The following is a 15,858-nucleotide window of genomic DNA, read 5'->3' as shown; positions in this document are numbered from 1 at the left end:
CTTCTCTGAAGGTGCTAATTTACACATTACTAAAGGGGAAAAGAAACCTTTTCAAAGTGTATTTCATAAGTTTCACAGAATGATGGTTTAGAATCAGAATCAACTGCCAAAAACATTCAGCCATCATGTCATTTAAGCGTAGGTGTAATTCACAAGGACCCATGAGGCCCTGTCTTTCCTCCAGCTCATTTAAGAGGATACTGGCTTGGCCAGCTTACTCTCCCCTTCCTCTGCGCCCTGAAATTTTCCAAATCCTCCCTTTGGACTCTGCAAAATAAAATTGAGGAAGGAGAGGAGAAGCTGGAAAAGAAAGATGTGAGGGGTGGGGAGAGGGTCGGAGGACTGCAGGACATATACTGGTATGTGACAGAAGTATGTGGAAAAGGGGAAATAGAGTGTTTTAAAAGAGTTCTTAGACCCATTTATGGTTTTTGAAATACACAAGAAAAGGAGTAATTTTGAAATTATTCTTTGGTGGTCTCAATCCCTCCCTAAGACTGAGCCAGATGGGTTAACTGGTTTATGCGGATAAATTTTCTCAAGTATCAATAAAAAGGAGCAGTTCAGGCCTGCATTCTTCACATAAATTTGCCAGTTTCCTTAGTGAAAATGTTTACATTTCAGGGATATGTAGAACCTGAATAGTTTAACAATGTTGAACAGTTAAGTAGAACTAGACATTTGAGATTTGTAGATTTTTGAGATTTTTAATTTCACAATTAGATTTGCTGTTCAGGCTTCCAAGAGAAGAGACAAAAAGGAAACAAATAAATTATCCAGTATAGCACGTATTCTTCAGGAAGGATAAAAGCTAGCACAGTAGAAGATTCATTTACATGTCAATCTACAATAGATGAATGATTCAAAGATGCCATGCCATGTGAAAAATTATTCTCTCCTTCCTAGAAGTGTAATAAATTATTTCATAGTTAAGAAATTCTGATCTCACAGGAACTTTCAAAACCCTTGAACTCATGGTTTCTTGCCCCCCTTAAGTTTATTCCTGGGTCATCAAACCAGCCTTAGCTGTAAGTCTAGAGCTGTGGTTCTCAACCCAGTATGACTTGCCCATTCCATCTGCAGGGGACATTTGGCAATGTCTAGAAACATTTTTGGTTGTCAGAACTTGAGGTGGGAGAGTAGGGATACTCCTGAAATCTAGTAGGTAGAAGCCACTGATACTGCAGAGGATACTTTTCCACAACAAAGAATGATCCAATCTCAAATGTCAGTACTTGAGCTTTGAGCAGCTCTTGTCTAGAGTCGTCCCTCTGAAATTACCTTGATATCCTCCCCCTCTAGTCATAGCCCCTTAGCTTCCACCTTCGTGTTATTCTTCTGAGCCAATCCTTGCTTTGATCTTAAGCACCAATTTTTAACCTATCCCATCTTCATTAGATTGGTGGAATTGTCCAACAGGCATCTTTATTAATCTGCAACCCTTCCTCATAATTCAGCTTGGGGGGAAATGTGCTTTGGGGCCCAGTGTGGAAGAGTAATAAGTAATGTGGACTTTGGGTATCATTGAGATAGGTTCAAATCCCAGCTCCAGCACTTACTACTTATATAACTGTGCCCAAGTCTCTCACCTACTCGGTGCCTCAGTTTCTCACCTGAAAAATGTGTATAAAGATGGCACCCTACCATAAAGAATTGTTGTGTGAGTTAAGTAAGTTAATACTCGTAAAGCCCTGGGAACGGTGCCTAACGTCCAAGTGCCCCACACTACTATGCGTGTGCTCAGTCATATCCGCCCCTTTGTGACCCCTGGATGGCAGCCCACCAGGCTCCTCTGCTGATGGAATTCTCCAGGCAAGAATACTGGAGCGGGTTGCCATATCCTACTCCCCATTTCCTATGACCTAGGGATCAAACCTGAGTCTCCTTTGTCTCCTGCATTGGCAGGCAGATTCTTTACCACTTTGCCACCTGGGAAGCCCAAGTGCTTCATAAATGTTAGTTATTGTTCTTTCTCAAGAGCTCACTAAGGCCTGTGTCCTCCAACTCACTTCCTCCTCTGTACCCCAAGTCCAGGGAGAAGATATATTTTATTCATGATGGTTTCTCTCAAATGTTTGCCTAAGCTGTGAGTTGTTTCCATTTTCCTCATGGTCAGCGTTTCTAAATATGGAAAGGCAGGAATACCCTGGTTTTCTGTCTCTGGTTTTGGCTACCCACATCCCCTCCCTGAGGCAAATAACACTTGACAGCATGAAGGTGGGGAAGGACTAAGAAGGGAAAGGGCAAATATATCAAAATATTGTCCTGAATGCCATGCAGTTCTCAGTCTGCAGTTGAAAACTGGTGAGTAATTGAATGAGAGGGTGGATACCTCATGGGCAGTGCTCAATTTTCTGGCACAGTAACCATGTGGAGTGTGATACCTTTCAGTGCATTGAGATTTCATAGGAATAAAGCAAAGTTTTTGAGGGCAGGCAAAGTTCTGTTTTGCCATGAGTTTTTGGTGCCTGTAGGAAATGGGAGACATAGATACCCAAGAGAAAGAGGACTTTTTGAATTTAATCTCAGTAGAGAGATTATAGCCAGAGGTACAGATTTTTCAGCAAATAAATGGTAGTTCAGTCAATAAGAGTATAAAAAATAAATTTTAAAATCAAGAGTATGAAAGATTGTGTAGAAAGGAGTTAGCTGAGTCAGGAAAGCAGTTTCTGGATGAATGGATGGATAAATTGATGAATGGATAAATGCATGGATGGATGGGCAGAACAAAGAGAAAGAAGACCCCACGGGGAGATAGAAGGAAGACTAGGAGTGAATCACAGAATTCAAGGAAGTCAAAAGAATCAGATGGCCTGGAGAGATCAAGTAAGGTAAAAACCGTTAAGTGTCCATTGAATATGGCAACAGAGTCATCATTTTTTACTTGGCAAAAATAGTGTAAGTAAATTATATGAAGACAGAAAACAGATGGTAGAATGAGCAGAGAACTAGCATTTCTAGGATATTATAGAAATAAGTTGTCAAGAAATAACCTTCCTTAGATTTGATGATAAATTTAATTTCATCCTAGATTATTTCATGTATAATTTTTGGGTAGACAGCAGTTGGCCTGCTTTGCCTCAATTGTTTACCCATGATGACCAGCAAGAATGCTTTGCATTAAAATAATTAACATCAGTCTATAGAATATTTTTGACACCTTCGCAAAAGAGTAACTTGTTTTCTGGAACCCTTCATTAGTATTAATTTTGCTCTAACTTCATTTACTTGATTCTTCTCATTAGTAAACAATAAGAAGTTGTCGCATTCATTTGTTCAATAAATATTTATTGTGCTTTGCTTTATTCCAGGCATTGTTCTAGGTATTTGGACTACATCAGAGAATACAACAGATAAATAATCTTGTCCTTGTAGCATTTAAATTTCAGAATTGCATACTAATAGAAAGTGATTGAAATTATTTTTCAACGTGGTCATGAAACTGGGCCATAGAATGACATCTGTGAAGTGAAATAATACAAAATGAGCATATCAGAGATTGAATTAGAAAGTTTTTAGCTCCTGGCTCAGCTACTTTGTTATTTAAGCCTGGATCATGCGTACCACGCTAAATCACTTCCACTATTGAATTTTATCAAGTAAAAGAATTTATGAAAACACCTTTTAAAATGAAAACTTCTCTGTAAGTTTACAGAGATGATGATGATGATGATGTCATCACCATTATCATCATCGTCACATCACTTATCAGACTTCATAATCCATCAGTCATTTCAACTTACGGACCAGTCCTGGAAAAGTCATTGCAGTGTTTAGGAGGAAATCGAATATATTCTGTTTGCATTTTTCATCAGAATTTTATATACAAAGTTTACAAGCATTTTATATTATTTATACATTTCATAGGCAAAAATATGTTAAAGGACTTTATATTTAGGTATAGTGGGGGTTAAGCTCAAAAAACAATTTATAGCCTTACATAGGGCAGTAAAAATAGTTAGCTTTTATTCACAGGGAACAATGATATCTTTGACAGTGCTAGATCACATATTAGGTTGAATTAAGGACACAAACACTTTTTTAAGAATTGAACTTGCAAGAGTGTGTTGTCTGTGGGGACAGCAGGGGTCAGGGGAGGAATGCAAAAAGATTCATGAGTTTTGCTTTGGGAAATGCTTACAGGGCTAAACCAAATTGTAGAAAATGGAAAACACATATATAGTTTGCCTTGGCTTTTCCTGTTTTTTTTTTTTTAATTTATTTTTAATTGGAGGATAATTGCTTTACAATGTTGTGTTAGTTTCTGCTGTTCCACATGTGAATCAGCTATATGTATACTGTACATCCCCTCCCTCCTAAGCCTCCCTCCCACTCCACAAGGTGATCACAGAGCACCAAGCTGAGCTCCCTGTGCTAGGTTTTTCAGATTTTGATACTTTAAAACTGAAGTATTATGAATTGTGGGAAACCGTCACCAAACTTTAGGCCAGTTTTCCTTCATACTGCATCCCATTCAGACATTTGATGGACTTTGCACTATTTTAATTATCCTATTTGTTTTCATCTTTCAGATCATAAGGCCTATGGATTCTCTGCCTCAAAAGATCATCAAGTGGTCACAGCAATAGAGTATCAAGGTAGAGTGCCTTGCTCCTTTTCACGAGCTGTTTTGTTTGAAGAACTCACGGGGATGACATGCGTGTCTTATTTGTCAGAAACTCACTTCACACTAGCTCCTCTGCTGAAATGCTGCTCCCTGCTCTTTGTACCTTGAGAAGTCTTTCTCCACCTCCTCAGTGGAAATTTTGGACATTCCAGAAAGGCTTGATGTACAAAGAAGGTCTCTTATTACATAAAGTATTTGCAGCAAAAAAAATCTAATTTGCAAAAAAAGAGATGGAAATCTTGGAAAGTTGCAAGGTTAGCTAGATTTAGTCAATGGAAATTAACACTGCAATTAAACTTCAGTTCAGTTGAGTCTCTCAGTCGTGTCTGACTCTTTGCAACCCCATGAACCGCAGCACGCCAGGCCTCCCTGTCCATCACCAACTCCCGGAGTTCACCCAAACCCATGTCCATTGAGTTGGTGATGCCATCCAACCATCTCATCCTCTGTCGGCCCCTTCTCCTCCTGCCCTCAATCCCTCCCAGCATCAGGGTCTTTTCAAATGAATAGTTCTTCGAATCAGGTGGCCAAAGTATTGGAGTTTCAGCTTCATCATCAGTCCTATCAATGAACACCCAGGACTGATCTCCTTTAGGATGCACTGGTTGAATCTCCTTGCAGTCCAAGGGACTCTCAAGAGTCTTCTCCAACACCACATTTCAAAAGCATCAATTCTTTGGTGCTCAGCTTTCTTCACAGTCCAACTCTCACATCCATACATGACCACTGGAAAAACCATAGCCTTGATTAGACAGACCTTTGTTGACAAAGTAACGTCTCTGCTTTTCAATATGCTGTCTAGGTTGGTCATAACTTTCCTTCCAAGGAGTAAGCGTCTTTTAATTTCATGGCTGCAGTCACCATCTGCAGTGATTTTGGAGCCCAGAAAAATAGTCAGCCACTGTTTCCCCATCTATTTGCCATGAACAGTATGAAAAGATAACATTAATATAACCTATTAAGGATATCATTTTTTAAATTTATTTTAGCTTCTTAAAATATTTATAAGGGAGGAGTTGGTATTTAACAGATATAAAGTTTCAATTTTACAAGATAAAAGAGTTCTGGAGATTGCTTACACATCAATGTGAATATATTGAACACTATTGAACTGTACAGTAAAAATCATTAAGGTAAATTTTAAGTTATGTGTATTTTATAACAATTTTTTTTTAAACTTTAAGGATCTAATGTGTACATGCTCAGTCACTTCAGTCATGTCTGACTCTTTTTGACCCATGGATTAGTTCGCCAAGCTCCTTTGTCTGTGGGATTCCCCAGGCAAGAATACTGGAGGGGTTTGCTGTTTGCTTCTCCAGGGGATCTTCCTTACCCAGAGATCGGATCCACCACATCTCTTGCATTGGCAGGTGGATTCTTTGCCATGGGGTCACCAGGGAAGCCCCTAAGGATCCAATAACAACAACAAAAACAATTATTGCTGTTCAGTCGCTCAGTTGTGTTTGACTCTTTTCGACCCCATGGACTGTAGCACGCCAAGCTTTCTTGTCCAAAAAGAATTATAGGAGTTTTTATAAATTTACTTTAGTTTTGACTCTCTACTACTTTTCTGAAGGATCTTTTTACCTAGAACACATTAATAATGCTGGGCAACCTGAAAAATTACTATTTCTTAAGTGTGATACTTCTTTACATGATAAACATTTAAGAAACTGGTTTCAAATGTCTGATCTCTCTTTTGAGGCATGTCTTAAAAGACATATATGTAATGCTCATATATGAGCAGCCTTATGCAGAGAGTGTTCAACTGTAAGTCAGAATTTAATAGCATGCTTTTCTCCACAGAAGTAATTTATGGCAATTTGTCAGAATTACTTTGGTAGTACCAATTCTATTCTTGCATTATGTAAGATTTTGATGATTTCTAACTTGAGCATAGAAGTGAAAATCAAACGATAGTCGACAATACAGCAACTAGAAAAATGAATATTCACAATGGTTCTGTGTGATTCCTAAAAATGATTATTTTGCTACATGTTGAAAAGAATGCCTTTTCCAAACAAAGAATTACCTTTTCTCAATCCAAACCAACACAGGTATTTTTGGCAATGTAATAATCATCTTAATAGAAAAACTTGGTGCATTTTTATATTTCAATATGCCTTGTTTGGGAAAAGTATGATTTATATCTACATTATTTTCTTTGCTGTCTCAAACACAGGTAACACTTCAGTTCAAATCTGAGTAATTTGGTAGCAAATATATGATGGTGTTAAGTATGGATTTTTGTCATGCCAGGGCAAGCTTACAACTGTAAGTAAGAGAAGTACCTCATGAATGAAAGGAATAATGACCATTTATGGAGCATGGACCATATGCACCCAAATGTGTAAATATATTATCTCATTTAATCTTTATGACAGCTTTGCAAGATGAATAATATTGCTCTTCTCATTTTACAGATATGAACACAACTATATCTTTTTATAAAAAGTTAAATAATTTGCCCAGTAGCAACACATCTAGTTTATGGCAAAGGTCTGATTCCAAAGCCTGTGCCTTAAACTACTATATTATGACATCTTGGGTTTCCCATGTGGCGCTAGTTGTAAAGCCTCCATCTGCCAATGCAGAAGACATAAGAGATGTGGGTTCGATCTCTGGGTGGGGAAGATCCCCTAGAGTAGGAGATGGCAAGCCACTCCAGCATTCTTGCCTGGAAAATGCTATGGACAGAGTTGTCTGGTGGGCTACAGTCCATGGAGTTGCAAAGAGCTGGACACGACCAAGCAACTGAGCACATAATATGGCATAATGAGCCCAAGGGCTATATACAGAAAGAAGAGCATGCTGGTCGTGAGTTGAATTTTGGCTGAAAAGAGAGAAGAAAGTTTGCAGTAGTTAGCTTCTAAGTCTAGCTCAGTTCAGTTCAGTCACTCAGTCGTGTCTGATTCTTTGAGACCCCATGGACTGCAGCACACCAGGCCTCCCTGTCCACACCAGCTCCTGGAACTTGCTCAGACTCCTGTCCATCAAGTCGGTGATGCCGTCCAACCATCTCATCCTCTGTCGTCCCTTTCTCCTCCTGCCTTCAATCTTTCCCAACATCAGAGTCTTTTCTAGTGAGTCAGCTCTTCGCATCAGGTGGTCAAAGTATTGGAGCTTCAGCATCAGTCCTTCCAATGAATATTCAGGACTGATTTCCTTTAGGATTGACTGGTTTGATCTCCTTGCAGTCCAAGGAACTTTCAAGAGTCATCTCCAGCACCACAGTTCAAAAGCATCAATTCTTCGACGCTCAGCTTTCTTTATGGTCCAGTCTCACATCCATACATGACTTCAGGAAAAACTATAGCTTCTAAGTCCATTGAGTTCTTTATCCTCAGATGTTGGCCCCATGCTTCTAGCAGATGTACTGTTTCTCACAGCTTTGGAGGTCAAAGTGTTTCCATGCTTGTAACACTCCCGAATAACCACAAGGTGAAATTCAGATTCTAGGGAGTTGAAAAATCCAAATTCCCTCTTTTAAGTCTTTGGTCAAATATCACCTTCTAAATGAGGCAAGCTCTTACTACTGTATTTATTTAAAAATTACATTCCCTTCCCCCAGCATTCCCAAACTTCCCGGACTTTGATCTACCCTATTTACGTAGCACTAATGACCTCTTCATGTACTGTATAACTCACTTTGTGATGTTTGTTGTGTGTCTGACCCCCTGCAAATTGTAAGATCCCAAAGGGCAGGGATCTTTGATTTCACTGCTATAGCTCAAGAACAATGGCAGACACACAGTAAGTACTCAATATTGTTGTTCCTTAGTTGCTAAGTCCTGTCTGACTCTTTTGCGACCCCGTGGACTGTAGCCCACCTTTTGTCCATGGAATTTCCCAGCAAGAATACTGGAATGGGTTGCCTTTTCCTTCTCCAGAGGATCTTCCCAAACCAGGCATCAAACCTGCATCTCCTGCATTGGCAGGCGGATTCTTTACCACTGAGCCACCTGGGAAGCAAGTACTCAGTATACTTTGGACAAATTCCATTTCTCCATATTTTATATGGTCAATGTGATTGAAGCTGGAATAGAGTCACTGCACTTAAGAAAACTTGGTTACACTATTTAACATAATTTCTACAGAGGTTTTTCATAGAGTAATGAATATAGAAATCAGGAAGAATTCACCAAAAGGGGTGTGTGTGTGTCCAGTTAGATACGTGAAACAATGTGATTATTTGAGTATAAACGTATTCCTAAGACCTAGGAGTGTGTGCTAAAAATGAATGTGGGTGTGTGTTTAATTGTTGGAAACTCAACAAAATACGGGAAGGAAACCTATCTAAAACTCAAGACTCCGGAAGGCCACCGCCCATTCTCCTTAATCAACAGAACAGAGCTGTGTTTCCTCAGACAAGTCCCTCGGCACACATTCGTCTGTGTAGCGTGGTTGTAAACATGTCTCTAAAATGATGTCTGTTTGTGATATAAAACCTGCTTTTAAAACTTTAGACATCCTTAAACACATCTTTCAGATTGTTTTCTCCTCTTTCTTTTCTCTGTCCTACTTTTTATTTGCCATGACCTGTTATTCTATTTCTATGTTTCTAGCAATGTGTGTGGAACAAGAAAAAATGTAGAAACTACATGTAACAGAAAAATCATACTTCTGTCACATAAAAATCATTGCTGGGTTAATATTTTCATGCATATTCATGTAGGTTTTTTGTTCATATCTATTTGTATATTTTTAATAGAATATGTCATGTAAATACAAGTATGCTTTTTTAATCTATCATATCATTTAACATCTTGAAATAATTTTTAATGGTATCAGAGATATAGAAAGGATTTTTTAGTATAGTTTCTCTTCTAGTTAAATATAGTGTTTTTTAGGTCAAACTATAATATACTGTGAAGGAAAAAAGTTTCAGAAATAAGAAATTGAGGAGAATGCTGCTTAATACTTTGTAATAACCTATATGGGAAAAGAATCTGAAAAAGAATAGATACATATACATGTGTAACTGAATCGCTTTGTGTGTGCCTGAAACTAACACAATATGGTAAGCTATATCCCAATGTAAAATAAAAATTAAAAAAAAAAAACAAAAAGAATTATGAAGTTGACACTCTGGAGAGCCTGGTTGAAACATCCTTTAAAAATGCACAGGACTAGAGGTTTCCATTTGGCAACTTGAAGCAGTTGGTAGGTGGGCACTGGTTTTTTCCTCCCTGTCGTCTTGTTCGGACAGTTAAAAGAGAGGGCGCCTTGGGTAGTTCCTGGAATTCCTTTATGACGTAAGTGCAGCAAATTCCCTGTGGTAATGTGACCCTGGGGAGCTACATTGAGGCGGTTAGACCTGAGGCCTGGATTAAGTCTTTTTATATTTTTTCTGGATTGAGGTGAAGGTGAGGTGGATTTATTTGGAGACCATGTTGGGTTGGTATTCATGTACTCACAGAGAAGACTATCAAAGGGTGCTGGGTGAGAAGGTAGCGTGCTGAGGGGCCATCTGAAGCTCCATACCGTGACCTGGCCTGGGCCATATGTGCCTTTCTCAGGCAGTAGGTGTGAAGCATCTACTACTGACCTCTATCCTGGCACTCATCACCGGAACTCCATCATCTTATTTGCCTCTTCTCCTGGGCTCTAAACTCTTTGAAGACCAAGATGGGAGAGAAAGAGTTAATTAATCATAGCCCTTTCTGTAAAGGACTTACTACATCCAGGCCTGTGTGCTTTGCATCTATTATTGTATTAGTGAAAACATGTTGCTCAGTTGTCTGACTCTTTGCGACCCGGTGAACTGTAGCCCGTGAGACTCCTCTGTCCATGGAATTGTCTAGGCAGAAATACTGGAGTGGGTAGCCTTTCCCTTCTCTGGGGAATCTTCTGAAACTCAGGGATCGAACCCAGGCCTCCTGCATTGCAGGAGGATTCTTTACTGTGTGAGCCACCAGGGAAGCCCATTTGTATATGAAGACTCAAAAACTCTATGAGGTACTGTCTTATTTTACAGATGGGAACTGAGGCTCAAGAACTAGCAAAAGTAGGGTAGTGACACAAAATTATTTTGCTAAAGAATTTCAGAGCTTTCCCTTCATCTTTAAATTAAGCCAGCTTGGTACCTGATGAGGAAATTTATGAATAAATGAATTAATGAGTGGATAAAAGAATAAGGCTGTTTAAAATCTATTAAGTAAAATATAATCTCAGAGGAACAGTTAGAAAACAAATATTTTTTGTTATTGTTTCTAGAGGCTATTTTAGCCTGTAAATACCCAAAGAAGACCGTTTCCTCCAGATTGGAGTGGAAGAAATTGGGGCGCGGTGTTTCCTTTGTCTACTATCAACAGGCTCTTCAAGGTAAGAAGTTGGAGACTCAGTGAGGTGAGAGAAAGAGAGCGCCACATACCCCAGACCCTTTGATTCACCAATGAGAACAGGACGTGGCTAGTGACTGAGAATGTGTTTCTGTAAGTGTGATGTGAAACCAGCAGAGTGAAAGTGAAGTCACTCAGTCGTGTCTGACTCTTTGGGACCCCATGGACTGTAGCCTACCAGGCTCCTCTGTCCATGGGATTTTCCAGGCAAGAGTACTGGAGTGGGCTGCCATTGCTTTCTCCAAGTGTAATGTGAAACCAGGAGAAACCAAGACCCAAAACAGAACAGCAAAAACAGAGGACAGAAAAGAAGTGGGTGAACTCCATGGAGGCTCTGGACTGCTCATTTTTCATCTCACTCCTAGAGGATGTAAGATAACAGTTGTTTTTGCTAGTCTGGTAGATTAAATTCTTGACAGAATGGAAGAAAAGATGGTGTGGGGTTGGGATGGAGGGTCGCTGCTCAATTTTAGTAATAACTTTACCCTAGTTCCGGGTGATCCAGAAAGCTAGGTCATCACTGAGAAGCTTAGGGGGTTGGCACTTCAGATCAGATCAGTCGCTCAGTCATGTTCGACTCTTTGCGACCCCATGAATTGCAGCATGCCAGGCCTCCCTGTCCGTCACCAACTCCTGGTTGGCACTTAGGGGAAGGTAAATATGACCACCTTTATCCAGTGTTTTCTGTATAAAATTTTTTGTTGCACATTTCTTTATACTCCCTGATCTTCTTGTTTTATATGTAGTGAGCTTTTAAAGTGTTGATAATGATAGATACAATGCAATGATGCTGGGATTTAGTTCAAAATAATCCAGTGGTTAGAACTGAGTGTTCTTTTGTGACAGTATAAGATTCTAAAAAACAAGAAAAGAAATTAGAAATAGCAGCACTCATAAACAATTTTTAAGGTTTTAAATTGAGTTTATTAATAGGAAAATAAATGCACTGATTACTGAACAAAGTGATTAGAAGAAGGTAGTGTATAGAAAGTTATTGCCTCATTATTAACATCATTGTCTTCTTTTTCTAAAAGGTGATTTTAAGGATCGAGCTGAGATGATAGATTTCAGCATACGGATCAAAAATGTTACAAGAAATGATGCCGGGAAATATCGTTGTGAAGTTAGTGCCCCATCGGAACAAGGTCAAAACCTGGAAGAGGATACGGTCACTCTAGAAGTATTAGGTGATGTGCTTGTGTGTGTGTGGTTACTGTTCCCGCCCTCATCCCCTCACCCAGCTCCAGAGCAGTGAGGCAACTCAGGGCCCCAGGGAGTAAAGTTATAAAGGTGGACCTCCAGCACCACCTTCCCGGTAGCAGCCTCTTCACCTCACTGGCTGCTGACATTTTACTATTACTACTTCATTGTGACAAAGTCTCTTTCCAGTTAAGACTGGGGTAAATCTTAATGATCCTACACTGTGTGCATGCGTGATCAGTTGTGTCTGACTCTTTGCCACCCCATGGACTGTAGCCCACCAGGCTCCTCTGTCCATGGGATTTTTCAGGCAAGAACACTGGAGTAGTTTGCCATTTCCCTCTCCAGGGGATCCTACACTGTACATAGAAGCATTTTCCTCAAGAGTTTATTTTTCAGTCACTTTCAGCATATGTAGTGATTCTCTTATTATATAAAATAGTCTCAAGTGAGATGATAGAAAACCAATAAAACAAAAATGTATTGGAGTTAGCAAATGCAAACTATCATATATCTAATGAACAAGGTCCTACTCTATAGCTCCGGGAGCTATATTCAGTCCTCTGTGATAAACCATATTGGAAAATAATATGAAAAACAGTGATTATATGTATATGTATCTGAATCACTTTGCTGCACAGCAGAAATTAACACAACATTGTAAATCAAGTATACTTCAATAAAATAGACTTTTTAGAAACTATAGGCTGGGGAAGTATAGAAGTTATTCTGGTAAGAAAAGAAATTAGCATTTATTGTGCAGCTAGTATGTGTTAGGCTCTTTCAAGTGTGTAATTTTACCACGGACAACCTGTTTTTTATGGATGAATATATAGATGTTAAGTGATTTTCCAGGGCTGCACAACTAGTGTCTGGACCAATATTTGGATCCTGATAAGGTTAAATGCAAAGCCAGTACAATTAGTTACTCTAAGATGCACTGATAGACAGTAACTGCCCATGATGATCACTGGTGGAGGAACTGATCCATTCTTCTCTTAGATGTCACTATAAACTGTCAAGCAAAGAGAATAAAGTAACTCCTCTTCCTTTTTCTACTATATGTAGGCTGTTTCTAAAATACTAATGATGTACTGTTACAGAAGAAATTTAATTCAGAAAATCTTGCAGGAGATTCAGCTGGTGTATTAGTTTTCTGTTGCTACATAATAAATGATTACAAACTTAGCAGTTTAAAATACCACCCATCTGGGACTTCCCTGGTATTCCAGTCACTAAGACTCCACGCTCCCAATGCAGGGGGCCCTAGTCAGGGTACTAGATCCCACATGCTGCAATTAAGAGTTTGTGTGCCGTAATGAAGATTAAAGATCCCACATGCTACAGCTAAGACTCAGCTCAGCCAAATAAGTAAATACAAACATTTTTAAAAACCCACCTGTTTATTAGCTCAAGGTTCTGTAGATCAGAAGCCTAGTACCATGGCTGGGTTGTCTACCCAGGGTATCTATCACAAGGCTGAAATCAAGGAGTCAGCTGGGCTCAATTCTTGACTGGAGGTTCTGGAGAAAACTCTGCTGCCAACCTCGTTCATGCTCATTGGCAGATTTCACTTCCTTATGATTGGGCTTCCCTGGTAGTTCAGTTGGTAAAGAATCCGCCGCAATGCAGGAGACCCAGGTTCAATCCCTGGGTGGGGAAGATCCCCTGGAGAAGGAAATGGCAACCCACTCCAGTATTCTTGTGTGGAAAATCCCATGGACAGAGGAGCCTGACAGGCTACAGTGTAGGGTCACAAAGAGTCGGACACTGCAGAGTCACTAAACCACCTGGTTGGTGAACACATAGTTGTAGAACTGAAGTCCCCATTCCATGATGGCTGTCAGCTGGGGCCACACTCAGTTCTACAGCCGCCACGTTCCTTGGCCTGTCCATCTACAACCTAACAAAAGCATGGACTCCTTCTTGTGTTTGAATGTCTGATTTCCCTTCTGTGACTAACCAGAGAAAACTGCTTTTTCAAAGAGATCATGTGGGACTGGTCCCTGGTGGTCTAGTGATTAAGACGCTGCACTTCACCACAGGGAGCAAGGGTTCCATCCCTGATTGGGGAACTAAGATCCCACATGCTGCAAAGCACAAGTGAAAAAGAAAGAAATTGAAAATAATGAATGAGAACCTACTGCATAGCTCAGGGAACTCTGCTCAATGCTCTGTGATGACCTAAAGGGAAGGAAATCTGAAAAATAGGGGATATATGTATATATACATAGCTGATTTAAGAACTGACCCATTGGAAAAGAGCCTGATGTTTGGCAAATTGAGGGCAGGAGGAGAAGGAGGGTACAGAGGATGAGATGGTTGGATGGCATCAGTCACTCAATGGACATGAGTTTGAGCAACTCTGTGAGGTAGTGAAGGGCAGGGAAGCGTGGGGTGCTGCAGTCCACGGGGTCGCAAAGAGTCGGACATGACTGAGCGACTGAACTGAACTGATAGCTGACTCACTTTGCTGAACAGTAGAAACTGACACAACATTATAAAGCAACTGTGCCCCAATAAAAACTAATTAAAAAAATCAAGAGGTCATGTGCTTAGGGCAGAACCATCTATGCAATCTCCCTTCCCTTAAAGACAGATTTGCAACCTTAATTACAACTCTAAGACCCCTTCAGAGTAGGACCTACATTTGTGTTTGGTTTGAATAACTGAGAGAAAGTGTATACACACCAGGGCCTGGGAACTTGGGGGACCGTGTTGAATTCTGCCTACACAGACAGCTCTGGGTTTTCCTGGATTTAAGAAACGTCTGGTTTACTTTACAAATTTGACTTGACTTTAAACCAGACTTTCCGTAAATCCAGGAATAGGATAGAACCCTAGAATAACACTAACACAGGTATTTTCTTTCTTGGCCTGAAAAGGATTTTTGTTTGAATACTGGTCCTGAAAATATTCTCCGCTTTGACTTTGAATATAGTTGATAATAATACATTAAAACCATTGGTGAGAGGGAAAGTAGAGATTGTTTATCTAAAAAAGAATAATTGTTGTAGTAGCTAATGTTGTGCTTCCTATTGTAACAGGTAAGCCTTGAACTCTCAGTGAGTGGCTTACATGATAGAAGTTTCTTCCCTCATGTAAGTCAAGTCTAAATGGTTGGGGACAGAGATAATAGTTGTAATAGATAATAGACAGATAATAGGTAATATAGATAGATAGATAATAGATAAATAATAGATAATAATAGTCTTTGCGTCTCCATGGACTATATCCTGTCAAGCTCCTCTGTCCATGGAATTCTTCAAGCAAGAATGTGGGTTGGGTTGGTGTGGGTTGCCATTCCCTTCTCCAGGGGATCTTCCCAAAGTCAGGGATGGAACCCAGGTCTCCCACATTGCAGGGAGATTCCAAATCAGTAGAGATCCAAGCTAATGCAAGACTAACATCTTCAATACATAGCTTTCTGAGGTCACCATGGGTCATGACACCTAGCTGGTAGTGGGAGGGGTAGGAGTATTACCAAACCCAGGTCCCACTGCTCGCCCCTCAAAAGCCATTCAAGAGGCCAGGTTGCTGGAAAGGAAGTGACGTGAAGTGAAAGTCGTTCAGTCTTGTCTGACTCTTTGCGACCCCATGGACTATACAGTCTATGGATTTCTCCAGGCCAGAATACTGGAATGGGTAGCCTTTCCCTTCTCCAGGGCATCTTCCCAACCCAGGGATTGA

At 39.9% G+C, this 15,858-nt stretch overlaps 1 protein-coding gene across 1 annotated transcript in view; it reads left to right on the top strand.

Moving 5' to 3' along the window:
- The window catches only part of JAM2 (junctional adhesion molecule 2), an 85,111-nt gene that overhangs the window by 48,927 nt on the left and 20,326 nt on the right, over positions 1 to 15,858 (top strand). The window contains exons 2-4 of the mRNA XM_061425156.1: positions 4,533 to 4,598; positions 10,844 to 10,951; positions 12,003 to 12,155. Of these exons, the coding sequence (XP_061281140.1) occupies positions 4,533 to 4,598; positions 10,844 to 10,951; positions 12,003 to 12,155 (327 nt within the window). The remainder of the gene's footprint in view (positions 1 to 4,532; positions 4,599 to 10,843; positions 10,952 to 12,002; positions 12,156 to 15,858) is intronic.

This window comes from Bos javanicus, chromosome 1 (assembly GCF_032452875.1).
Source record: "Bos javanicus breed banteng chromosome 1, ARS-OSU_banteng_1.0, whole genome shotgun sequence".
In the NCBI taxonomy this organism is placed as follows: Eukaryota; Metazoa; Chordata; class Mammalia; order Artiodactyla; family Bovidae; genus Bos; species Bos javanicus.
Note: the sequence above shows the minus strand (reverse complement) of the source record. Positions and strands in the feature narration are given on the sequence as shown.